Raw genomic sequence first — 27,094 nt, forward strand, 5'->3', positions numbered from 1 at the left:
AAGGATATTTATTAGTAATAGTACATTAATAAAGATACCTACTGAAAGATTCAGAAAGTACAGCACTTTTCCTAGTTTTCTCCACCCAAAAATACATTCACAGTACTAATAATGAAACTAATGGTAACTTACCTAATGTTTCTCTCATATTCTTATACAAATTTATGGAATCTGTATCCTTCATGAATTCTCTTACAACTTCTCCCTGATCATTTTCTACAACCAATACTTCCTCTGGTTTAGCCATACGACTAACCATCAATAAACGAACCTATTGAATAATAAACCAATCAAGAAAAATTAGACATTTGAAATCAACTTCAAATGTAGAAATACAAAAACTTTAAGCATGGACTTAAATTACTGTACCAGAAAAAAAATAAAATTATTAAGAAAATATATAAAATGCATCTCCACAATGGATCTTTTTAAAATATCATCAATGTATTTTTATACCTTCGTGTAGTGCTAAGGATCAAACCCAGTGCCTCACACATAGTAGGCAAACGCTCTACCAGTGAGCTAACACTACATCAACACAGCCCTTACAACAATGGTTTTCAAAACCTTATTTAACCATGTGTTTTAAAAGAACTCAAAACAATCAAACTTCTTGTTTCTTGTTCTCATTCACCAGAATGGTAGTAGTTAATGAATCAGTATTAATAAATTCATAGATGATGCTAATGCTATTGGAAGGACCCTGCTTTTGAGAACTACATCCTCCACCCAACCCCTACTTGGTATTGAGCCTTAGAGAGCATTACCAAGCTACATCAATACAACTTAAAATAATCATTTTTAAAAACAATGAGACAGGGTATCCTAAACTGCCAAGTCTGGCATCAAATTTGGGATCCTCCTGCCTTTACCTACTCATTACAAGGCTCTGCCATGGGGCCTGGCTTAGAACTGCAAGCTGTCAATCCTTGTCCTACTTTAGCTTTCAACATTAATTGAGAAGTCAAGATTCTTTCTTTTTGTAACTGGCTCATTAAATAGATTTATCAAACTATTTCCATGAAATCTTTGAAATTACAGTAAAGAAAAAGAGCACTCGCCCAATCACTTTAATGTTACCTTTGATAACACGGGCAAATACAGCTGTCTTCTGGGAGGAACATCAAAATGTTGACTTCCAGATAGTAACGGAGAAGCAGATGCAGAAAATGGACTTTCTCTATAGAGTTCAGCTGCCAAATGATTCCAGTACTCGAGACAAATCTTAAATATTTCGGTTTCTTCCACTTCAGATACCAACAACATATAGTGAAGGGCCTACATGTAAGACCAACACAATTAAATTCTCAAACATTACTAACCTATCTCCATAATCTTTAAAGCACAACTCAGATTTTATTAAGCATCAAACTAAATAACACCTCTGAAGCAAATAATGCTGCTTCAGACATGACCTGTAATACTTTAAAATGTCTTTAATAGTTGTTAATCATTATACAGCTTACTCAAGCCTTTTAAAAATGTCTTTGGAATCAATAACCAAAGGGTAGAAATAAGTCCAATGTCCATCAAAACTGGATAGATAAAACAAAACTTAATAGGGTCTCATTTGGAGATAAGGAATATATCCTGAAACTAAACAATGTTTAGGATACACAACATTTTGAATATACTAAACTGTCATAGAATTGTACAACTTTATTAAATTGTGTGTGTGTGGAGGAGGGCAATGATGGGGATTGAACCCTGGGTCTTATACACGCTTAGCAAACACTCTAACCACTTAGTCCAAACTTTTGTTGTATCAGTCACCTTAATTACTTAAAAAGGTTTTTTTGACTTTTGATCTTAGAAGGAATGTTTGATTTTTAGTTCTAGTTTTATGTAGAACACAAAGTAAGATGTAAAGGATAATGCCTCATAACAAATTCAGAATTGAGAACATTTATTATGAGGAGGTAAAGTAACAGAGAAGAAGAAATTTCAAAAGGTACATACATTTTAGAAGAAAGGCACATATTTTTAAAAGTTGTTTGTATTATATATAGAACTTCAGGAACCAAGGTTCCATAAAGCCTACCTCCATGAGTGTTTCCCTGAGATTTAATCTTTTTTCTATAAGTTGACCATGTTCCTTAAGAAAGGTGCAAAGAAATAAACTGAGATTTTGAATAAAGTTCTGCTCATCATCTTTTCCATTTGAGTATGCAAGTCGAATGTTAGTATTTAAAGGAAGCATCTGAAAGTTGAAAAATAGACTATCAATATACAATTTACAGAACAAAAGAGTTTAGAGTTCTAAGATTCTGACAACCACTTGGTAATATCAAAACATACAGTGAATGCCTAGGTCTGCCATTCCTTTTATAACCTAGATTTTGATTTTTCTCCAAGAAAAATAATCCATTCAGATCACAATCAGTAATACAGTATATGACTGACTTCCTAGACCACCTATCAGATAACTAATCCAACCAGGGCTGGGAACAAGTCATTCAGATATGGTACCAAGCAGATCTGGTAAACAGTTTCCAAGTTTCCCACTGCATGCTCAGATGTCTACAAGAAAGATTACCATAATATTCCTAAAACCTTTATTTCAAGGAATTTCCAGAGTGCTCAAACCTCTACCTGACTACTGATTTTACACAAACATATTTCACTTGTAGTTAAGACAGAACCAAGAACTTCATTTCTTAGGCTTTCATGTGATGGTCAACATAACCAGGATTAGTAAAGGTATATAAAATCTTTTTTAGGGCTGGGGATGTGGCTCATGAGGTAGCGTGCTCGCCTGGCATGCGTGCGGCCCGGGTTCGATCCTCAGCACCACATACAAAGATGTTGTGTCCACCAAAAACTAAATATTAAAATTCTCTCTCTCTCCCTCTCTCTTAAAAAAAAATAAATAAATAAAATCTTTTTTATATTCTATTGCTGAGAAAGTATAAATCACTTAGCATTTGGGAATAACAATATATTTTATACATATGAAGTCATGATAGCTGATATATACACACTCGAAGATGTTTTCCAAGATACTAAAATTGTTCAGTCTATTTTTCAGACAGTGGTGCATTACCTGTTTTAGCTGCATCATCGTCAGTGTAAATAGCGTCACAAATTGTTCCTCATATTGGCTTACACTCACACCAGCAATCTCAGTGAGGCACTTCAGAGAGACATTTCTAAACATTGGAACATTCAGGAACTAGTTCAAAAGAAGGGAGAAGCATAAAATTAAACAGCACAAAAACACTTAAAGGTAGATGCTAACAATAAGGAACACAATACAAGCAAAAACAGGTAAATGGATTAAAGTATTGTTTTGTAAGTTCGTGTGTGTGTGTGTTCGCATACACACACACTCCTCACCCCCGTGAAACACCTTAATATGTATTTCCTACATCACAGTCATCTTCTGAGAAAGTATAGAAATTGAAGTTATTCAACTTCTCAGGCACATAGTGTGGTTACATTTTTTATTATCCTCCTTAGAACTCACTATTTTGTTTTTGTTTTTGGCTGTGCTGTGGAACAAACCCAGAGTCATGCACATGCTAGGCAGATTTTTTTGGTTTTAGGTGGACACAATATCTTTATTTTACATTTATATAGTGCTGAGGATTGAACCCAGTGTGCCTCATGCATGCTAGGCGAGCACTCTACTAGTTAGCCACCAACCCCAGCCCCTTGGTACATATTTTAAATAAATTCCACTATCTGCCCAATATACAATAAATGCTTAAGAGTACCCTGTATTTTCTTTTTGATGTGACCTTAGGCATCTGAAAAACAATTTGCTTAGAAACTTTTCAGGATCTGTTATATGACATTTACAGACATCTTTCTTATGTAGTTAAATAGGACCCAGCACTTTGGATTTTTAGCATTTTAGATGATTGTCAACATGTAACTAGCTATTTTAGTAATGGTATAGAAAAATGTTTTATCTTCTATTGCTGAGAAGGTATAAACGGCACACCATTTTTAGCAAGCACTAGAAGCCTCAAAAAAACACGATATACCCTAATCTACAAATTTCAAATAAGATACAATAGTTTGCTTTTATGAGGTCCAATAAAATATAGTATTCATCACATCTATCACATCATTCTTAGGTTAACAGTGTTTAACGATAGAGGAATAAGTGCAAAACAGAATTACACGTGGACTCATTTAAAAATTTCAGGTAAAATATACTCTTCATTTCACTGAAATATCACTTTTCTGTGACTTATATCTTAGTGGTTGAGTGCCCCTAAGTCCAATCCCCTGTGTGTACGTGTACACACACACACACACACACAGTGACAACATAATAAATTAACAAAATTCCGTGGATAATTGACAAAATCACTGGATTTTAAGTCTGATATGCTCCTTTTATTTTAAGACAGGATCTCACTAAGTTGCTGAGCCTGGCCTCAAACTTGTGATGCTCCTGCCTCAGCCTCTTGAATTGATGAAACCAAACACATGTGCAACTATACCCAAATCTTAAGCAGTTCCTTTCCTTCTCAAATAAGTTTGATGGTTAGGGTTTTAAAAGAAAGAAAGAAAATAATGACATAGGGGCTGCGGTTGTGGCTCAGTGGTAGAGTGCTCGCTCACCTAGTATTCGCGAGGCACTGGTTTGATCCTCAGCATCGCATAAATGTAAAATATATTGTGTTCACCTAAAACTAAAAAATATTTGAAAAAAAAAGAAAAAGAAAATAATGATATGTGTGATTACTTAAACAAATTTAACTTAAATGTATTCATGTACCTTATAAATTAAGGTGCTGATCAACTTTGTTTCAAAAATATATCCCAGTGGAATCCAGTTCAGAAATCTCAGCAAGGTTTCCAAGGTTGCGTGTACAAGTGGAGCATTTTGAGAATTTTCCTGTAACAAAACCAGTTCTGAAGTAATTATTGTCCTATCATAATTCATTTAAAAATAAAATCAAATTAAAAGCACTTACCATCACAAACTGACACAGCTGAAATATCTGTGAGAACTCATTGCACATGCTAAAAAGCGGGGGAGGGAGAAAATCAAGAGAAGGATCACAATTATTTCATAGCAACAAAAATACTGAAGTATGTTTAGCAATGTGGTAATTAAAGACGCTAGTGACTTAAACACTTAAACTTTGCTGGCGCATTCTTTGTAGTAAGAACAAATTTTGGGTACTAAATGGAAGGAATATGCTATATCTATAATTTATCCAGGCTATTTACTCCTAAAGGCAAGTTGGTGCGTTCCTAGTGTTAACTATAAATGGAACTCACAGAAGCAGGGACAGTTAAGTATTCAGTTGACAGTGGACATAAATCATTTATTTAGAATTTATGATTGAATAGTTATCACATAAAACAGGTCTTGAAGGAGGACAACATCTCTTTAACACTTCACATACTGTTCAATGAGTCAATTTTACAACATACCCACTTTAGGATCAGTTCAAATTTATATTATGAAACTACCTCAAGTAATAAAACACTTTTCAGATCACAGTTGTCTCCAAACCTGGTGATATAATTTTAGAAAATCCATAGAAAAAGTATTACTTGCCTGTCTTTTAAATGCTTTGCTTTCACTTGCGTTATCTGTCCACTAGAGAAATCAAACACTTCTTCACTTAAGAGTTTGAGAATCACCATATTATTCTGACAAAGACTTTCACTGGTTCTACTTGCTCCAACAATGTCACTGATAAAAGTGGGCCAATGCTTGGGCCATTCTTGTTTCAGTATCTAAAATAACAAATATGAACTTCATCTCATTTGTCAAACACAAGTAAAATCTTCAAAGAATTTACATGCAGTATACTAAAAAGCAGAGATTAAATATTTACCACATTTTCCTCTTTATTAAAGCAGAAAACATGCTACTCCCATTACCACATACTGGGTGAAAAAATACAGATAAAATTCTCTTTGCCTTAAACATTCTATGACTGAGCTCGATTATTCTAACTTATTGTCTCATTTGTCTCTAATGTGTATGAATATCAACATTTGAACAGACAGATGTGTTAAATCATCTTAGGAGACTCCAAGATGTATAGATTAAGGCATAATTCTATGCTGGGGAGTAGTGCAGTGGTGGAGTAACTAACTGCATGGTAGATGTTGAGTTCCTGGGTGTATTCCCCAAAATGAGAAAGACTCGGGGCTGGGGATGTGGCTCAAGCGGTAGCGCGCTCGCCTGGCATGCGTGCGGCCCGGGTTTGATCCTCAGCACCACATACAAATGTTGTGTCCACCAAGAACTAAAATAAATAAATAAATATTTAAAAAAAAGAAAAAGGATAGTCGAACTTAATCTCTCCATCCTCAGGCAAATAAACTCTTAAAAAAAAAAAAAGAGAAAGACTCCTCTTATGTAATGTGAGCCTTGAAATTTAAAAAATTTTTGTTTTGAGGATATACAAGATCAGAGTCTTGGATATGCGAAGCAAAAACTGTATCTCTGACCCATAACCCAGTCCCTTGATAAATACTAAAATACCAGTTAGTTACTCCACCACTTCACTACTCCCCAGCATAGAATTATGCCTTAATCTATACATCTTGGATTTTCCTAAGATGATTTAACACATCTGTTTGATCTCTCTCTCAAAAAAGAAAAAAAAGGCGTAATTAGATTTAAGTTTGTATTGTGTATGTGATAAGCTAGGGATTTTTTTTTAATCTTAGTTGTAGATGAACACAATACCTTTATTTTACCTGTGTATTTTCTATGTGGTGCTGAAGATTGAACCCAGTGCCTCACACATGCTAGGCACGTGCTCTACTACTGAGCTACAACCTAGCCCATAGGAATTTTTTAAGTGCATCTTTATATATATTTTTTAATTGGGTCTTGTTAGTTATAACACTGGATTCATTCTGACATGACTATATAAGAGCATGGGATTTATAGGCTGGGGCTATAGCTCAGTTGCAGAGCCCTTGCCTAGCATGTGTAAGGCCCTGGGTTCGAATCTCAGCACCACATAAAATAAATTAATAGGGGCTGGGGTGGTGGCTCAGCAGCAGAGCCCTTGCCTAGCATGTGTAAGGCCCTGGGTTCGAATCTCAGCACTGCATATAAATGAATTAATTAAAGGTCCATTGTCAGGGCTGGGATTGTGGCTCAGTGGTAGAGCGCTTCCCTAGCACGGGCAGGACCCAGGCTCGATTCAGGGCACCACATAAAAATAAAGGCGTTGTGTTGTGTCCATATACACCTAAAAAAATAAATATTAAAGGTCCATTGACAAAATACTTCAAATTAATTAACAAACAAAGGTATGTGTCCCACTACAACAAATAATAATAATAATAAGAAAAAAGAAGCAGCATGGGATATAATTTGTTCTAATTAAGCTAGGGATTTTTCTAAAGATTGTCTGGTATGACGAGTAACTGGTAAACTTACAGTACTGTGACAATACTGTAAAAATATATAAATAAATATAAAAATTCTACATTTAGACAATAAAGTAAGTTTGAAAAGACTTAATGGAGAATTAGAAAAAGGTCAAAAACCAAGCCAAAGATATAAGAATAAAGCTTGATATAGGGGTTGGGGTTGTGGCTCAGCGGTAGACCTGCATGCGAGGTTCTGGGTTTGATCCTCAGCACCACATAAAAATAAATTAAAAAAATAAAGGTATTGTATTGACAACTACAACTAAAAAATAAATATTAAAGGGAAAAATATAGTGCCAAGCAAATGAGAAAATTACATCAGTCATATGGAAAACCAGAGACACTCAAATATACAGTCTAATCCACAATGGAGTAATATAATTGAAAAGACTAAAATACTCGAAGTTTCCTACCACACCACACATACAATTAAGCATTTCAAAAGGTATCTGGTAAATTACAAATATTATAGTTGTTAGGTTACTAATGTTATTTCTGCAAGACATCAATCTACTTCATTTGATAAAACAGTATTAAATCATGTCAAATAGTATGCCTAAGAAAAATAGTTTACTTTTCTGATGAAAAAAGTTTAAACTTACCTGAACAAGAATCATATTTAATTTCCCGATATAAACCTTTTCCTTCTGAGGAAGGGAAAAAGAACAGATTAAGTAAGTAAGAGCTTAATGAAGGCCTAACAAAGAACATTAACATAAAAAATCCTTCTAGGAGACAATGATTATATTTACTATAAATATGCCTATGTTTGTGTAAAGTAAATTCTAGTCAAGAATATTTAAATGATTTTACCTTCTCAAAAATAATATTCAAAAAAAGCCCTCTTACCTCTACACAAGTTGGATCAGATGACGTCTTGATAATGAGGCCAACAACATATTTTTTTATTCCTATTTAAAAAAAAAATTTGAAGTTTTTAAAAACTTAGTGTGACATATCTTTAATATACCAAACAGATCCGAGGCAGGTTCCCTAATTGAACAATTGAATATTTCCCACAACATGGAATTAAGGACTGCAAGTATTTTTACATGATTGATTTAGGCTTTGCCTCAATGAATCATGAAGATTTTCATGCAGTTTTCAGAGCTAACTGAAACATAGTGTCTTCAAACCCCACCTACCAAATCCTGAACATGGAAATTTAATTTGCTCAGAAAGTGACACTCAAATTAGAAAATGTATCCAACCATTTAAACCATGGTTCCCCTTCACTGGCACTTGAAAATACGATTTCTATTAACTATGATAGAACTAACAATTTCAATTTCCTCCAATGTCTCCAATAAAAACAAAATAAATACATTTTACAAGTATCATGAAAACACTTTCCTAATCTTGAAAAAACTTCACTAATACAATAGGCCACAATAAATGCTATATATCAAATGAAAAATTCAATGGAAAGTAGTATGAATACATATGGTATGAGAAAAGATTAATGAACTGTTTGCCAAGTACCAAATTTTCTTAACTGTTACATTGGAAACATACAATAAAAAGGGCAATAAAAAAAATATCCCATTAAGGGGCTGGGGTTGTGACTCAGTGGTAGAGAGCTTGCTTCAGTGGTAGAGAGGCACTGGGTTCAATTCTCAGCACCACATATAAATAAAAAATAAAGGTCTATCAACTAAAATGAATAAATTAAACATTTATTCATGTATGTTCATATATTCATCCATTAAAATGTTGCTGGACTGGTGGTACATGCCTATAATCCCAGCAATTCGGGAGACTGAGACAGGAGTATTACAAGTTCCAGACAGGTCTTAGCAATTTCAGAAGGCCCTATGGAAATTAGCCAGACCCTGTCTTAAAAGAAAAAGCTTTGGGGGTATGGCTCAGTGGTAAAGTGCCTTTAGGTTCAATCCCCAGTAACATAAAAACAAATAAAACCTTAAAAAAGTTCTGTCAACATTAGGGAAAAGTCACAGTAACTGTTGGAAACAATATATACCAATGAAAACTAAAGCCAATGGGTAAAACTTTGAGGAAAGAAAGTAACTAGCATAGTCTCAAGGTGACACATATTCCATTCCATAAAATACACTGATCCATGAAGAGAAAATAAATCATATAAATAAGAAACGAGCAGGCAATATCATAATAGGACCAGAGGATGTGTAGGTCAGTGGTAGAGCACTTGTCTATCATGTATTAGATTCCAGAATTCATTCCCCAGCATCACACCAGAGGGGAAGAAAATGTCATTCAGAGATTAACGAGACAGATAAACATAATGTGAAACAGAAAAAGGCTAACATTAGGGAGGAAATGTAAGATCTATAATTAGTAGTAATCAATTGGTGTTAATTTTTCTGGCTTTCATATTTATACCAAGGCCCAGCCATCAACGTTACAATAAAATGAAGAATTTTAAGGGAATACAATTCTCTTAGGAAACTTTCTTCTAATTCTACAATAACTTGTAAATAACAAAAGGAAATTTCATGTAGACACAAAATAACGTTTTTCGTTTTGTTTTGATACTAGATATCAAACTCAGTCCTTTTTGAAATGAGCAACAATCTCACTTTTTAAATTTTATTTTTATTATTATTTTTTTAAGCTGTAGATGGACACAATGCCTTTATTTATGTTTTATGTGGTGCTGAGGATCAAGGCAAGGACTCTATCACTGAGCCACAACCCAGCCCCACAATCTCACTCTATATAACTCTTTCTAAATTATTTTCCATGATTTTTTTCAGGGGCAGGAGATTGGGATTGAACCTAGTGTACTTTACTGTTAAGACTACATCTTCAGGGCTGGGGATGTGGCTCAAGCAGCAGCGTGCTTGCCTGGCATGCGTGCGGCCCGGGTTCAATCCTCAGCACCACATACCAACAAGGGTGTTGTGTCCGCCGAGAACTAAAAAATAAATATTAAAAATTCTCTCTCTCTCCTCTCTCACTCTCTCTTAAAAAAAAAAAAAAAAGACTACATCTTCAGGTGTTTTTTTTTTTTTTTTTGGGGGGGGACGTTTTGTTAAATTGCTGAGGATGGCCTAGAATTTGCCATCCTTCTACCTCAGCTTTGCAAGTTGCTCTGATTATAGGATGCACCACTGCACCCTGGCTCCATGAGACCTCAATGTCAAATTAAAACAGTTTTTGGTAATCTTGATTTTCTTCTTCACAGATGTTACTATCAAAAAAAAAAAAAAAGCCTATAAAAGAAAGGGGGGAGGAATCTAAAGAAAATAAAGAGTAAATCATCCTCTAAAATATTTTATTTATTTTGTGATTAAATAACTGATAATACCACATTGTAAAGAAATTCAGTACTTTAAATCTGTATAATGAACAAGACAATGTCTTAAAGTAATAGTACAGCCTCTATTTGGCATATTAAGATGTGGATGCTTTCCCCATGATTCAGGGTTTTCTAAAGTTTACTGGTACTTGAGGCAAAGCATAAAACATGACAACTGGAAAATGTCATTGAAATAAAGGAACTCCTGAATATCAACAGGATGCCCTCTGATATCAAAGTTCTCGGATATCAACTATCTTCTTTTAGTTTTTTTTTTTTTTAAACTATCTTCTTTTAAATGGTGCAGTAGTTGCATTTAATCCACCCTCATCATTTTTAAAAAACCCATCTTTGGAGGAACTGGGCCTGGTGGCACATGCCTGCAATCCCAACTACTAAGGAGACTGTACCAGAAGGATCCCACATTAGAGGCCAACTGTGGATGTGGCTCAGTGGCTAAGCACACCATCAGACCACAAAGAAAGAAAATCATCTCTGAGTACTTAACAAAACCCAGTGGCCCTCTACTGCTGACCTGCATTCCTAAACTAGGGTTGTGGCTGGGTGGTAGAGCGTTTGCCTCGCACTTGCAGAGTGCTGGGTTTGATCCTCGGCACCACATGAAAATAAAGGTATTAAAAACAAACAAACAAACAAACAAAAACCCCCAATGATGCAATAAATACATAGGATAGAAAATCCAAATGCTTCTAAGTAGCAAAAAGAGTTCTGTGTGTGAGATTAAACAAATAATTATGAAATTTGACAAATGAAGTAGTGACTATGAGTTACAAAATGTAACATGCAGAACAACCTTATTTAAACATAATTAGACTACTTTTGTAGACATCATTCAGTAAAAACTGCATTAATTTGGAATTTCTTTTCCAACTACACAGAAAGTACACATAAACGTAGGATGTCTTCTAGTAGCTTTATCTTTGAAATATGTAGTATAAAATTTGATATAAAAATCAAGAACAACGGCTTGCAGTAGAGTATTTGCCAAGCATGTATGAAGCCCTGGGTTTCATCCCCAGCACCAAAAATGTAAAATCAAGAATGAGTTCTCATTGAGGTTTAATGTCTTCCCATGTTCACTATATCATTTGTATTTTCAAAGGATTCAAACAGTAAATTCTTTGGTTATTGACATTATAACAATCAAATGGCCCAAGACCCTATTCTCACTACGAACAACAACAAAAACCTCGGGGCTTGGCTATTAATCTACCTGCAGAACACATACATGCTTACCATGCATAAGGCTTGCTTTCCAGCACAGGGGGAAAGAATCAGTTTCAACTATTCAATATCAATATGCAACAGAATACTGCCAACTCCACTTTGGCAAAAAGACGAGAATTAAATAACCCCCATGCTGGCTTAGAATACACATATCATCTCACAAATCACAGCAAAAATAATTAGCCCTTAGAATTGCTTTGCAAAATAATGGATATATATGATGATAGGGTAAAAGGTGAAAAAACATGAGTATTTGCCAAGAGTTTTTTATATGTAGAAAATTCACTAAATACTGAGAAGAAATTAATACAACATACTGAGATATCATTATTTCTATAAAAGCAAAACTTTCAAAATTCAAATCATAGCAGGGCTCATGGGCACACACCTGTAATCCCAGCAGCTTGGGAAGCTGAGGCAGAAGCATGACAGGTTTGAAGCCATCCTCAGCAAGTTAGTGAGTCTCTAAGCAACTTAGAAAGACACTGTCTGAAAATAAAAAATGAGGGCTAGGGATATAGCTCAGTTGGCGGAGTGCTTGCACCTTACATGCACAAGGCCTTGGGCTCAATACCCAGCACCACCACCAAAAGAAAACAAAAAAAAAAAAGATAAAAACAAAAATATACTACAAAGTGGGCATAGAAAAGATGAGTTCAATTTAGTTGCAAACACTGTGAAAACCTCTTTTGCTTTATTCACAAGCTATGAAAATGTTTTTTTGTACATTTCTCTATCAATGCCTATTACAAAACGAAAATATTTATTACAGGTCTGGGGCTGTAACTGCCTGTCTAGCATGTGTGTGAGGCACTGGGTTTGATCCTTAGCAGCACTTAAAAATAAAGGTATTGTGTCCATCTACAACTAAAAAAATTAGACCTGTTCAAATCACTCTGATGGAAAGATGATCACTTAAAGACGGCTGTTTTCTTTCCTTACATATTCAAGGGAATGCAGATGATTTCCCACTTAATAAAATATTTGTGTGAGAACAAATAGCCAACTGGGAGAAAAATAGTTAGACAATTCTAAAAAGGGGTTAATAAACGATAGTTCCACAGCAGGACTAGACAAACTGTAACTTAGGCCTACATGTTTAGTCATTTTAAGAATGGATTTCTCAAACACCAATTTTATTTATGATGTGGGGTCTTAATGCTGGAATGCATAGTTTCAAATGATCTTCCCTCAGCCTCCATGGCAGATGTACACCATGGCACTTGGCTAACTAACATTAAAAAAAAAAAAAAAAAAAAAAAAAAACAAAAAACACTGAACCACATCCCCAGCACTTTTTAAATATTTTATTTAGAGACAGGATCTTAATGAGTTGTGTAGGGCCTTGCTGCTAAGGCTGGCTTTGAACTTGTAATCCTCCTGCCCCAGTTTCCCAAGCCAATGGGGTTACCGGAGTGTACCAATGCAACAAGCAACATTCATCATTCTTAAACGAACGGGTCTATAACTGCAAACAGATATGGAACAAAAAATACTAAAAGATGCATTTTATTAAAGCTTACAGCAGCAAAATTCACTCCAGTAAAAAAAGATGAAAACAACCAAAATTCCCATCAATGCAAAATACATAAACAAATTGGTGTATATGTGCACTGGAGTTTTATTTAGCCTTCAAAGAATGAATGATATATGCTGTAACATGTATTAATATTGAAAACATTTTATAAGTGAAATAAATCAGATATAAGGACAAATATTACATGATTCCATTTATATGAGGTACATAGGCAAATTCAGAAAGAAGAGTGGTTGGCCACCCAGGATTGAAGGAAGAGGGTAATAGGGAATTAGTTGTGTAATGAATACACCTTCAATCGGGTTAATGAAAACAAATTGTGGAGATGGGTAATGTTTACATAACACTGTCAATGTACTTAGTGACATTAATTTCTATACTTTAAAAAAAGGTTAAATACAGTTAGTGTTATAACATTATGCCACAACCAAAATTTTACTAAAAATCCAGTCATTTTTCCAAAAAATAATAAACTGCACATCATGAACATGCCTGTAATTCCAGTAATTCAGGAAGCTAAGGTAGGAAGAGCACCAAGTTTGAGGTCAACTGTTTAACAGCAAAACGTTGTCTCAAAAAGAAAATTTAAAAAAGGGCTGGGGATGTAGCTCAGATAGCATCCCTGGGTTCTATTCCCAGCACAGGAACCAACAATCTATGACCATTGAACAAAACACACTTTCCTGGCTCATATTTACTACATGGATGCAAGCTGATAATTGAGCAATAAAACACATCCCTCCTCTACTGAGACCAAACAGTTAAATTAACCGGAAGTTTTAAAACTGCTTTGTGTAGAGCTCCTGCAAAATATGCATGAGGCTCTGGGTTTGATCCCCAGCACAGGGGTGAGGAAAAGCTTTTGTCAATCATACACAATACTGAAAATATTACCCCTGCTTTTGCAGTACTCATATGCAAACCTGGTAAACTCTTGTATGCTAGACAAAGTACACTACCACTCAGCTACATCCCCCAGTCCCATCAGATAGTCCCATCTCAAAAATTTACATATATTACAGAACAAAAAATTATTAATTAGCCAATAGTTTTTTTTCAATAAACAATGAAGGAAGCCACACATGGTGACAGATGCCTATAATCTCAGCAAATGGGGAGGCTGGGACAGGAAGAGCAACAGTTCAAGGTCAGCCTGAACAACTTAGCAGGGTCCTGTCTTTAAAAATAAAAAAGGGTTGGGGAAGTTGCTCAGTGGTTAAGCACCTCTCGGTTCAATCCCTCATATCAAAAAAAGGGGAAAGGGTAGGGAAGGTTACCTGAATCATGACTCTCATGTACAGCTAAGATAATTAGTATTACTGGCAGTCACAGTTCCTTTCAAGACATCAGTGAATAGCAACCAGTCCTTATTTGGAAATTCTTCTACTTCACATACTAAAATTTCCCTTTCACCTTTCTTAAGCTTTTGTTAAGGATTTTTAAGTGTATAGTAATTCATCAAAACAAATATTCCTTTTAGCTGGGTCTAGTGGCACATGCCTGTAAGACCAGCAACTCGGGGGGCTGAGTCAAGAGGATTCCAATCTGGAGGCCAGCATGGCAGTACATGGGGCGGAGGTGGGTGTGTGTTGAGGCTGTTGTTTGTTGTGGGCACAATGACAAAAGCCTATAATCCTAGCTACTCCAGAGGCTAGGCAGAAGGACCACAAGTTCAAAGCCAGCCTGGGCAACTCGGCAAAACTCCATCTCAGAATAAAAAAGGCTCAATTGTAGAATGCCTGCCTAGAATGTACAAGGTCCTGGGATCAATTCCCAATTTCCAGTATGGAAAAATAAATAAGCAAAAATATTTGGAAACCCTTTAGATTGTTAAAGCAATAACCTGGAGAACATAATCACTGTATTAATGGCAAATCATCTGAATAATTATATACTGAACACCAATCAAGCAATAAGAATGCCACAAAAACATTCTGATCCTTATGTTATACTAAGGGAAGGGGAAGCAAAAAACCAAAATAGAAAAAAAACATAAACCAGGGCTGCGGTTGTGGCTCAGTGGTAGAGCGTTTGCCTAGCATATGCGAGGGACTGGGTTCGAGTCTCAGCACCATAGAAAAATAAAGTCATTATGTCCAACTACAACTAAAAAAATATTTAAGAAAAAAACAAACACAACTTTTAGACTTAATACTAAATAAGAATCACAGCAATGCAATACACTTTATGAAATGCAAACATAATTTTTTATTAGAATGCTTTTTCTAAAAATGACCTGTTGCCAGGAAAAATGATGCATGCCTGGAATTCTAGCAACTCTGCATGCTGAGGCAGAAGGATCAAAAGTTTAAGGCCAGCCTTGGCAATTTAGGGATACCCTATCTCAAAATGAAAAGGGCTGAGGATTAAGTCAGTTCAATCCCCAGCATCACCAAAAATAAATGAATAAAATTTTATATCCCAACAAATCTCATTATTACTGTGAAAGAAACACAGGAGGTTAGAAAAGTGATTCTGATGCTTCAAAAAGATATTTGACTGGAAGACATCTCAGAAGTAGAAAATGAGCAAGTAGGTGATGCTAGGGTTCAATTCCTACCACCACCACCACCAAAAAAAAAAAAAAAAAAACACCAGAGTACTTGCAGAGAAAGTAATTAATTAATATCAGCATTGTGGATGATAACATGCAAATAAAACAAATCAGGCTGAGTAATCACTATTCCTTCCTCTCTCCCTTTTATAAGCAAAGCAGATTTAAAATGTAAACAGTCTTTTGTGCCCTGTAATATGTTTGATACTAACTTATGAACACATGGGAGTTACAATACCTTTATGAAAAAAAAAAAAAAAAAAAAAGACCAAAACATACTACTGCTATTAATGCAGAAAGAAAAAAAAAAAAGTCAAAATCTCAAGGAGGCCTTGAGCCTAATTTTTTTTTAGTAACAAATAGATATGACATTGATTAAATTCAATCCTTAACCACTTAGAGTTGGAAAAGCTTTATTAGAATCCTATGTAATATAAAGCAGGGATGAAAGTGTATAAAAACAAAGGCAGCCTAGGGATACAGATGAGTGGTGCAGTACATCCTTAGCATGCTTGCAACCTGGGTTCGCTACAGTACCATAAAAACAAAAACAAAAGAGGGCTTGCAGGGGGGCTTGGTGGTACATGCCTGTAATTCCAGCAACTAGGGATGCTAAGCAGGAGGATCACAATTTCAAGGCCAACTTCAGCAATACAGTGAGTTCCTAAGCAACTTATAAGAACCTGTCTCAAAATAAATAAATAAATAGATAGATAATATATTCCCCATTACAAAGTCCAGACAAATAGATGTATGTGTGCATACTTTTTTTAGAGGGGTACTCAGGATTAAACCCAGGGATGCTTAACCTCTTAGCTAAGTTCCAGCCCTTTTTCTTTTGAAACAGAATCTCACTAAATTGCTCAGTCTGAAATTTGTGATCCTCTTGCCTCACCCTCCTGATTATAGGTTTGTACCATCATGCTCAGCTCTATTTACATTTTAAACAGAAATGAACAAGTGATAGGTTGTGGCTCAGTGGTATAGCACTTGCCTAGTACATGTGTGAGGCACTGGGTTCAATCCCCAGTACCACATATAAATAAAATAAAGGTACTGTGTCCATCACAACTAAAAAAAAAAAAAAGAGTGATACAAATATATAATAAAGTCAGTGACAACTAGAATTGCAAAGAATTCCAACTTTCCTCAAGTTTGTTAAAAGATAACTTCCAAATGCAGTAAAATTAAACACCAAAATCAAGTTATCACCGCATCTTCATTTTCTATATATAAAGCAACCAAAAATATGTAAAAGGTAAAAAACACAAACAATCTTATGAATTTTCATACTTTGTTTTCCTTAGCGCAGTTAAACCTGCTAAAGTACTTTTACTTTTCAAATTACTGTTTTGTGAACTTAACAAATTTTCAAATTTCTTTCACTGCCAGATGTGTTCCAGATTTATGTATGTATGTATTGTGCTACGTGTGGTAGTGGGTCAAACAGAGGAGCACATGTGAGGCAAGCACTCTCTCTTCCAGTTGAAACACCCCCCAGCCCTGCATATATTTTCCAATATGTATTGTAAAATGTTTGACCAGCATGGTCTCTACAAAGGTTTAACCTAACCACCTTTCCCAATGTAAACAAAACCTGCCTTGCAACATGAGGAAAGCATATAATTACCATTAGGGAAAAATAAACTACAATAATCCTCGTTCCCCCCCAAAACCACTCACTGAAATAAAAGCACCAGAAATAATAAAACTCTGAATTTATAATTCTTTAGAACATTTTCCTACCTTCACACTGGTTCCTTGGAAGAATCTTCCACCTTGTTTTTATCACATTTTCCAAAATTTGTAGTCCATAATACTGAAAATTGGAGAATAGAAGCATGTGAATATATTGCCATAGGACTGGTTACTCTTAGGAATTCACAAATGGACAGACATTCACACATTTACATCTAAAGCTTCAAAAACATTATGCTATCAAGTTTAATTACATATATTAAACAAAGACCTATTCACCCATACACTGAGATTTCATGCATTTTCCTCATTTTACTGTTTACTATGTAAAGTCCTGCTGTTTATACATGCTCACACCAGGAGGAAGAACCAAATAAAAAGCCCTCTTTAGCAGCCAAATGGGCTTATCTGTAGAAGGAAAAATAGCAGCCAGATATGAATTCACAGCATAACTGACTGCTCATAAGCTCACATCTTTAACACCACCAGGCTCCTAAGAATTTAGTAGCTTGGATGCTATCAAGCTTCCTACCATCCTCTAGGAGTTGTAAGCTTTTGGCCAAATATTAAAGTATTGTCACAGATACTTTCTATACAAACTGTTTAAGCATCACTGGTGTGTTACTTAAGGAGCAGCAAGACAACCCATGGGTTTATTTTCAATTTTAACCCCACCCTTATAATTGCTATTTCTACTAATTTAAAGATAAACTTTTGTGCACAGTCAAAAAAATATACAAATGCATGTTGCAATCTGCATCTACCTTTCAGGTATTCCTTCCTAAATAAAAAAGTTATTTAAACAATGTACAAGTTTAAAAAGATACCACTTTCAAGCCATTTTGTCCCTCTTGCTGATTACACACTCTAAAACAGTCAACAACAATGTTTTTAAGAATTTATAATGCTCCAAGAGCTACTACCTAAAATTATTACTATGACCAATCAGTGTGGACATGCAGGAGGAAGAAAAGGGATAAAAATAATGTGGTATATTTTAGCTGGAAGAATCACCTATAATACCTGAAAGGTAAACTCATTCAGACGTGACCTCAGATTGCAAGTTTTGGCTGAGAATAAGAGTTCATCTTTAAAATGGTTAGTCATTAAACAATAAAATAGGAGCATTAGTATTTCAACCAAAGGGATCATGCAAATGCTTTTTATCCAAAGCACAATATAGACTGTCCCAAACTACATTGTGCTCAAACAGTTTAATGTTTTTGCTGTTTTCATTTAACATTTCACACTTTCCAGGAAAATTTGGCCACCTCAACTTCAATCCTACAGTTGCAGAACCTTCCTTACAGACTTCCAGAATAAAAACAAGGCCAAAGAAATTCTGAAATTACAAATTTGAAGCCATTAAAATGTTTCGTAATCAGCAAGCAGTAAGGTAGTGAAGCTTTCTATTCTGTTCATTTTTAAGGACACAGCTAGCTACACCTAGGTCTCAGAAAAATGTTAACCAAAGGGGGAAAAAAAAAAAAGTCCCAATTGATAGAAATTCTAAATTAGCTTTTAAGAACATATTGAAATTTTTCTTCAGTTTCAAGCATAAGATCAGACTGTAAAAAGACTTACAAAGTCAAAACAATGTACTGTCTACTACAAAAATGCTTCTTGCTAATAAGCAAAAGACCTTTAAAATACTAACAAAATCCACAAGTGTATCAGAATCAAAATCTTTAAAATTTCATCTTACTTGGACCAAAATTTTTATTTACTTATTTTTTATTGATCAACACATTAATAATTAAAATACCTATTTACTAACCTCTAATCCTTTCTCCATGGGTAAAAAGGTATCAGCTTACTGAACACAGAATGCATATCTCATCATTCTGCCAAATGGGTTGAGGCAGGGACCCTAACAAAAGCTTGGCACAACTTAGGTCAAAGGAAATCAATCAATCTCTGTCTATTTTATCCACCCTCCACCATAATTTCCTAACACCAAAGTCCTCTTAGACATAAAAGACTTCACATGGAAAACAATTCACATTCCCTTAGATGGGAAAAATGTATTTCGGTTCAAAAATCTGAACTGGCAGTCAAATCTGAAAGCCAATGATAAATGACTACTTTAGAAATGTCCATAAATAACCCATACATTCTAAAACTCACTTCTGTTTTACATCTCAGAACTTGAGAAATCCACTGCTGATTTATGAAGATGAGGGACAGATAACAGCAAATACTGCATGAAAAAATAAATGCATGAAATGATCCCTATGGTAGAAATTTCTACTGAGCCCTTAGAAATACTTATTTTATGCATTGAATTCCCCTTTCCCCTCCCACCACCCATGAAACAAAAACAATTGATGAACAGAATTCAGTTAAAGGGAATCAAAAGGGTAGACCTTGTGGAGGCCTGCCGTCAAAGCCTAGCTGTGTCAGTTGCACAGGAAGACACCCCTTTTCTTCCTATTACAAGCAATCAACATAATGGAACATTATGATTAATATCAGGTAGTGTTAACATCTTTAAAGAAAAAAAAATGATTGCATAAAAGCCAAATGTCATAGTGCATAAATTTAGCACCAAATCATTTGTAATTTATGTAAATTGAAGAATTCTTTACCTGTTGCTTTCTTTCTGTTCCTCTAATCATCTCATTTTTCACAAGACAAATTTGAGTTTTTAAAAATACTGTTGATAAATCAACTTAAACATTAGTAATGTCTGTCAGTATAAAAAGCAAAATTTACCAGGCAAGCAAACAGGCAAACACTGTTATGTTACTTAAGGTTAGCACTTTGAGGAAGTTCTGGACTGTATTTTTCCCTAAAATTTACAAGATGTCAAAATTAATTAATATTTTAAAACTGTTAATTAACACAGTCTGATTTCAGAAACAGATGTGAACATGGCTATTTTCTGTTTTAACACAAGGTTTATCAAATTGAAACCTTTTGTGTATTAAACAGAACGCCACGGTATTTTATTACTTTAAGGCAGTTTAAAGAGAAGCGTGAATCATCAAGCCTAAAACAGTCAAAACACATTTTGATCAACCCTTCTGTTCAAACTTAAGAAAAAAAAGAATCATAACATTTTCAATTGCAAATGAAAACTGAGTGCTGTCCCATTAAAAGCATTGGTACCATGGAGTAGGGTTTTAAGCTGTCCACAACTTGAGTGGACATGCCTAGCCTGTATTATATTGATTACTTGCCCAAAATAATTCCTCAGATGTTATTTCATCTCTGAATAACATTCAGAATTTATGCTACTTAGACCTGTATGCATGTTCTAAAAAGAAAAGGAAAAAAAAAAAAAAAAAAAGAAAAGAAAAAGAAAAGAAAAAAAAGCCACCTTGCGTACTAGTCCCAATTACAAAACTCCATTCATAATTCTTAGGACTATGTGCAAGAATTAATTCTATGTTTAAGACTAAATTTTGAAATAAGTTTACAATATAAAATGATTTGAGATAACAAATGCTAATACTAAAAATGAGATACCTTCCTCAAAGTTTACGACTGAAAGAAAAGAAATAATGCATTTTAAAACCACCACTTGCTTACTTTCGTGTTCATATTCTGTGAAAATTCCAAAATTGTGTCGACTCTTGTCCACGCATCAGGATGCTCCTTTAAATGTGTCAATACTTCTTGAGCCATTCTTTGCTAAAATATCAAACAAAAAGAACTTTAAGCTAACTTGTTCTTTTGAATCATTCACTTAAATGTTAAGTAATAAGGGAGTCAAATTCTAATAGGATGGTAATTCTATTAATTTTGGAAACATTTGAGAAAGTAATAAAAATGTTCTAAATAAGGCTTAATTAAAAATGGGAATATTGTAGGGGCTGGGGTTGTGGCTCAATGGTAGAGCACTCGACTAGCATGTGCGAGGCACTGGGTTCGATCATCAGTACCATATAAAATTAAATAAAATGAAGGTGTTGTGTCCAACTGCAACTAAAAAATAAATATTAAAAAAATGGGAATATTTTAGACAGGCATGGCGGAATAATCTGTAATCCCAGGGACTCAGGAGACTGAGGAAGAAGTATTAAAGGCTGATGCCATCCTCAGCAATTTAGGGAGGCCTTGTCTCAAAATAAAAAATAAAAAGAACTGGGGATGTTGGCTCAATGGTTAAGCACCCCTGGGTTCAAGCCCAGATAGAAAAAAATAAAAAGGAATACTTTGTTTCTTTGAAAAACAACAGCCTTTTGGGGCAAATTTTTATTTGGTATTCTCAACCAATGTGGAGCTGGAGATGTAGCTCAGTAGGTTTAGTCCCACACCCCATAAAATAAATCCTGGTAAATGCTAACAAAGACCTACCCTGTTAGAACTGTTTAAACCAGTTCTTAGCACTTACAATCAACCAAAAGTAACATAAAAATTCACATCTACTATAGGTGCAATGGCACATGGCTGCAATCCCAGCAACTAGAGGGGCTCAGACAGAAAGAACACATGGTTCAACTGGATGTTTCTTATTTCTAACAAAACTTACAACAGGAAAAATACTAAAGTTTGACAATTTTAAAATGTGAATGTGTCAATGAGCACATAATAGGCCTTAGGTTCAATCCCCAGCCCATTCCCCAATTGTCAATTACCCTTTTCTATATTAATGGTTCAATTCTATGGATTATAAAAAAATATCAAAAAGAAATCAGGAACCAGGTAGGGCATGCCTGTAATCCCAGTGTCTGGGAAGGCTCAGGAGGATCATGAGTTTAAAGCAAGCCTCAGCAACTTAGCGACCCTGTCTCTTAATAATATACAAAAAAGGAAAAAGGGCTGGGAATGTGGCTCAGTTCAGTGGTAAAGTACCCCTAGGCTCAACCCCTGGTGACCAAAATAAATAAATAAATAAATAAAATAAAATAAAAAGGGTACAGGAAATATTCTTTCTTCAATGGACAGAGATTCCTGAAAATCAATAGCTTGGCTTTATGATTTGAACTTCAAAAAAAATCATATGCTTTTTTGCTTTGATGTTAACAATAATCTTTTCCTCAAATAGCAAATATGACCCATTCATGATTATCCTATTATTTAATCAGCAATACCCACTGCTTGTTATTTAGAGACACATAAGCAAGAACTTACAGTGGTTTTCTACCCTAAATCCCACCAGATTAAAATCACAGTTGCCTGCATTCCACTGTGAGGACATGGGGTTAGAAGTTAGTCATTAAAGTGTAAACTTTTAAAATCCAATTATACAGTTTACTTTTCAATTTTATTATTTATTTGCAGTATTAGGGATTGAAAATAGGGTCACTCCACTCCATTCCCAGCCTTTCCTTGTTTCTTCATTATTTTAGGTCAGGCATGGTGATACACACCTATAATGAATGGCCTAGCAGCTCAGGAGGCTGAGGCAGAAGGATTTCAAGTTCAAAGCTAGCCTCAGCAATTTAGCAGGATCCTCAGCAACTTAGTGAGACCATAAAGCCAGGAACAGTGGCCCAAGGGTGTAATCCCAGTGGCCGAGGAAGTAGGACTCCCAAGTTCAAAGCTAGCCTCGGTATTTTAGTGAGGCCCCAAATAAAAAAATATAAAGGGGCTGGGAATGTGGCTCTGTGGTTAAGCACCCCTGGGTTTCAACCCTGGTATAATTTTTTTTTTTTAAAAGAAAGGGTCTCACTAATTTGCACAGGCTGACTTGAGAGCCTCCTGCTTCAGCCTCCTTGGTCAGGGTGTACACCACCTCACTTGGCCTATTATACACAATTTAATATTTGATTTTAATAAGGGACTAATAGAATCCAATAAAGTGTTGTGTCATATAAGAAATCATAAAGGGCAGAAAAAATAAGGACACAGGACTGGGAATGTAGTTTAGTGATACAGTGCTTGCCTAAGCTAGAACAGACCCTAGGTTCAATCCCCAGCACCGCACAGATAGAGTAATGATATAAACTTACCTAGGGTCAAAACCGACTTCAGTTGTGTTTTCACCCTCTGAGAATATTGTGTTTTCACCCTCTATCTGAGAATAACTAGTTATTCATATCTAACTATAGATATGCACTAACACACAGAAAATACTGAGGATAGGATTTGCCAAAGATCCATGCCAAATAAAACTTACTTGGTCAAAACAATATTCTGACAGTGATGAGTTTTCTATACTTCCTATACTACCATCATTCACTTCAATGTTACCATACACCATGTTCTTTCCTATTAGTTGTAATTTTACTCTCTAAAGGTACTTCCACCCTAATATTTTTATTTTATCCTAATTCCTGCATCCTCACATATTTTTATTATGTTAAAATGCCAGTAGGGGTTTAAACAACAAAAACACAAAAGTATACTGTAGTGAAGAGGGAGGAAAATCAAACATCTCCGGTGCTACTAACTGAATGGGTGAAAGCATTTTAGTTGCTAAGCAATAGGTTAAATGAGTTCAAGATACTTAAAAGAACACAATATTGCAGAAAACATCTATCACTTCCATCTTTTTCTCAATTATCTTCTTGACTAAAAATAGAAAAATGCTTTTTAATAAGGCAATCCTAATATTACAATGCTAAATATCTTACTAAATTACCTATCTAGGCAAAAATTCTGTCTACAAATTAAAAGGGAATATCTTTTTTTGGGGGGTGGTGGTAGTGATGGTGGTTCTGGGGATTAACCCAGAGGCACTTGACTATTGGGCTACATACCCAGTCCTTTTTGAGATGGGGTCTCACTAAGTTGCTGAGGTCTTACTAAGTTACAGGAAAGCACCAATGCACCTGGCTAAAAGGGAAGATTTTTTTAAAAGTTATTTCATCCTTGAGGGCTGGTGACATAGCTCTGCTGCTGGCAGAGCACTTGCCTAGCAATGTGTGAAACTCCGGGTTCATTCCCTAGTACGTACTCCACCCACCCACACATGCCATTTCATCCTGGAAAAAAATACTAGGATTCTACAGTTGAGCACAATAAATTTGTTGCCACATTATTAGCACTTATTTTGACATTAGCAAATAAATTGAAGAAACGAAAACATGATAAATATTTTACACTTATTCCTAAATGTACCCTTTACAGTGTCTTCTATGTACTAAGAACTTACTTCTATGAATTATGCTTTACATATCATGACTAACTTTTCAATCTCTTGGAAGATAGGTTATACAAATGAGACTCTATAGGAGTGACTAGAGAACTTCCTGGATGTCAAATAAAACATCTATACTAAAAACATACTTTCTACTAAAGGTCTCTAACTCTTTTTGCTTTTGAATAAGATCCCCAAGGAGGTGTTATATGAAAACTAAACTGACCTGGAAGTTTAAAGACTTGACAATTAGTGGCTAAAAGAAATTTTTAAATGGCATTAAGCTCTAAATCTCAGCTCCCTCATTTATTATATAATAGTTTGCAGATTATTTATGCTACTGACTTGGCACTTGCTTATGTATAACATAAGCAAAAAAGTCATGGAAAGCTGCTGCCCTTATAAAAAAATTTACAAACAATGGGGCTAGAACTGTAGCTCAGTAACAGCATGCCTGAGGCACTGGGTTTGATCCTTAGCACCACATAGAAACAAATAAAATAAAGGCATTCTATCCATCTACAATTTAAAAAAATTTAAAATATGCATACAACAAAACATAAATCTCTTAATATTATGAAACATTAAAAATAGTATGAGGGGGCCTGGGGTTGTGGCTCAATGGTAAAGTGCTTGCCTAGGGAGCATAAGGTACTGGGTTAGATCACAGGCACCACATTAAAAAAAAAGTAAAAACAAATAAAGATTTAAAAAAAAAAAAAAAAAAAAGTACTATCAGGGATGGGATTGTGGCTCAGTGGTAGAACTTGCCTGGCATGTGTGAGGCACTGAGTTTGTTTCCCAGCACCACATATAAATAAATAAATAAAAGTTCATCAACAATTAAATATATTAAAAAAGTAATATGCCAGGCATAATGGCAGTTCGTATAATCCCTGCTGCTTGGGAGGCTGAGGCAAGAGGATCACAAATTCAAAGCCAACTTCAGCAACTTAGTGAGACCCTGTCCCTAAATAAAATAGGAAAAAGTGCTGGGGATGTGGCTCGGTGGTTAGGTGCCCCTGGGTTCAATCCTGGATACCAAAAACAAAGAAGGAAAAAAAAAAACAACCCAACAACTCACTACTACCATTAGTTTAACATCTTTTAGATGTTAAAAAGAGCAAAGATGTGTTTGGCTTGGTGGCACAAACCTGTAATCCCAGCAGCTCAGGAGGCTGAGGCAGGAGGACTGAAAATTCAAAGCCAGCCTCAGCAATTTGTCAAGGCCGCAGCAACATAGTGAGAGCCTGTCTCAATAAAAAACAGCCAGGCATGGTGGTGCATACATGTAATCCCAGCAGCTCCCAAGGCTGAAGCAGGAGGATTATGAGTTCAAAGCTAGCCTCAGCAAAGGGAAGACGCTTAACTCAGTGAGACCCTACCTTTAAATAAAATACTAAATAGAGCTGGGGATGTGACTCAGTGGTCAAGTGCTCGTGAGTGCAATTTTAATCCCTGGCACCCAAAATAATTAGTTAGGGCTGGGATGTAGCTCAGTGGCAAAGAGTCTGCCTTGCATTCGCAAAGCCCTGGGTTCGACCCCCAGTTCCAAAAAAGACAAAAATAAATAAATAAGATTTAAATAATAATAATAATAATTAATTAGATTACATTAAATAAATAAGTAAAAAAGAAAAAGCTAGGCATGTGGCTCAGTGGTTTAGTACCCTGGGTTCAATTCCTGATCCCCCCACAAAAGAGCAAAGGTTAAGTGATATCAGCAACTGAATCAATGTGAAAGTAAATGGTTTTCTTCCTCCTAATTGCTATAGACTAGTGCTTCCATTAGTGACTTTGATGTTGAACCTAACTTTACTTCATGTTTTTCAAACTTACTTTAATACTCTTTCAAAAGCTGCTGCTTTACATGCATCCATGTTAGCAGAAATGAAGCTTTAAGCTCATGTTGAATGTATAGCATAAGAAATATATAAATTTAATACACAGTCAACTATTAGTTTCTCAGTAACACTTCTGGAGATGTAAAACATACTTATCAAAAAGTCCCTGGGAGTATTAACCTGGACTAACACAAAATTACTCCAGGATACATTTTTCTAGTTTTAGAACATTAGTCAACCTTTTTCCTTTTTGAAGTTTCTGTTTATTATAGTGATATCAGCACTGTGGATTTCACAAGGTAATCAAAATAATTATGATCGCTTAATGTTTACATATCATTCTTTTTGGGCTACCTATAAGAAACGACTTAGCCACTTTTCAAGTTTCCAAAAAATAAGATAGCACCCCGGGTCTTTTAATTATACAAATACAAATATCTTGACAATATAACTAACTTCCTATCTACTAGCAAAACACTGTTCAACCAGGAATGTTTTGGCAACATAACTTGTAATGTTAGATATTATGTCATAT

General features: G+C 35.1%; 1 protein-coding gene across 2 annotated transcripts in view; it reads right to left on the minus strand.

Moving 5' to 3' along the window:
- Positions 1-27,094, minus strand: part of Xpo1 (exportin 1) — a 40,929-nt gene that overhangs the window by 9,139 nt on the left and 4,696 nt on the right. For both annotated transcript variants that reach the window (XM_026387169.2, XM_026387170.2), the window contains exons 3-13: positions 21,220-21,321; positions 17,734-17,806; positions 8,218-8,279; positions 7,971-8,015; positions 5,525-5,706; positions 4,932-4,980; positions 4,733-4,852; positions 3,044-3,172; positions 2,042-2,200; positions 1,081-1,278; positions 133-271 (exon numbers count right to left, since the gene is read on the minus strand). In XM_026387169.2, coding sequence (XP_026242954.1) covers positions 133-271; positions 1,081-1,278; positions 2,042-2,200; positions 3,044-3,172; positions 4,733-4,852; positions 4,932-4,980; positions 5,525-5,706; positions 7,971-8,015; positions 8,218-8,279; positions 17,734-17,806; positions 21,220-21,321 — 1,258 coding nt within the window. The remainder of the gene's footprint in view (positions 1-132; positions 272-1,080; positions 1,279-2,041; positions 2,201-3,043; positions 3,173-4,732; positions 4,853-4,931; positions 4,981-5,524; positions 5,707-7,970; positions 8,016-8,217; positions 8,280-17,733; positions 17,807-21,219; positions 21,322-27,094) is intronic.

The sequence above is a fragment of the Urocitellus parryii genome, chromosome 12 (genome assembly GCF_045843805.1).
Source record: "Urocitellus parryii isolate mUroPar1 chromosome 12, mUroPar1.hap1, whole genome shotgun sequence".
In the NCBI taxonomy this organism is placed as follows: Eukaryota; Metazoa; Chordata; class Mammalia; order Rodentia; family Sciuridae; genus Urocitellus; species Urocitellus parryii.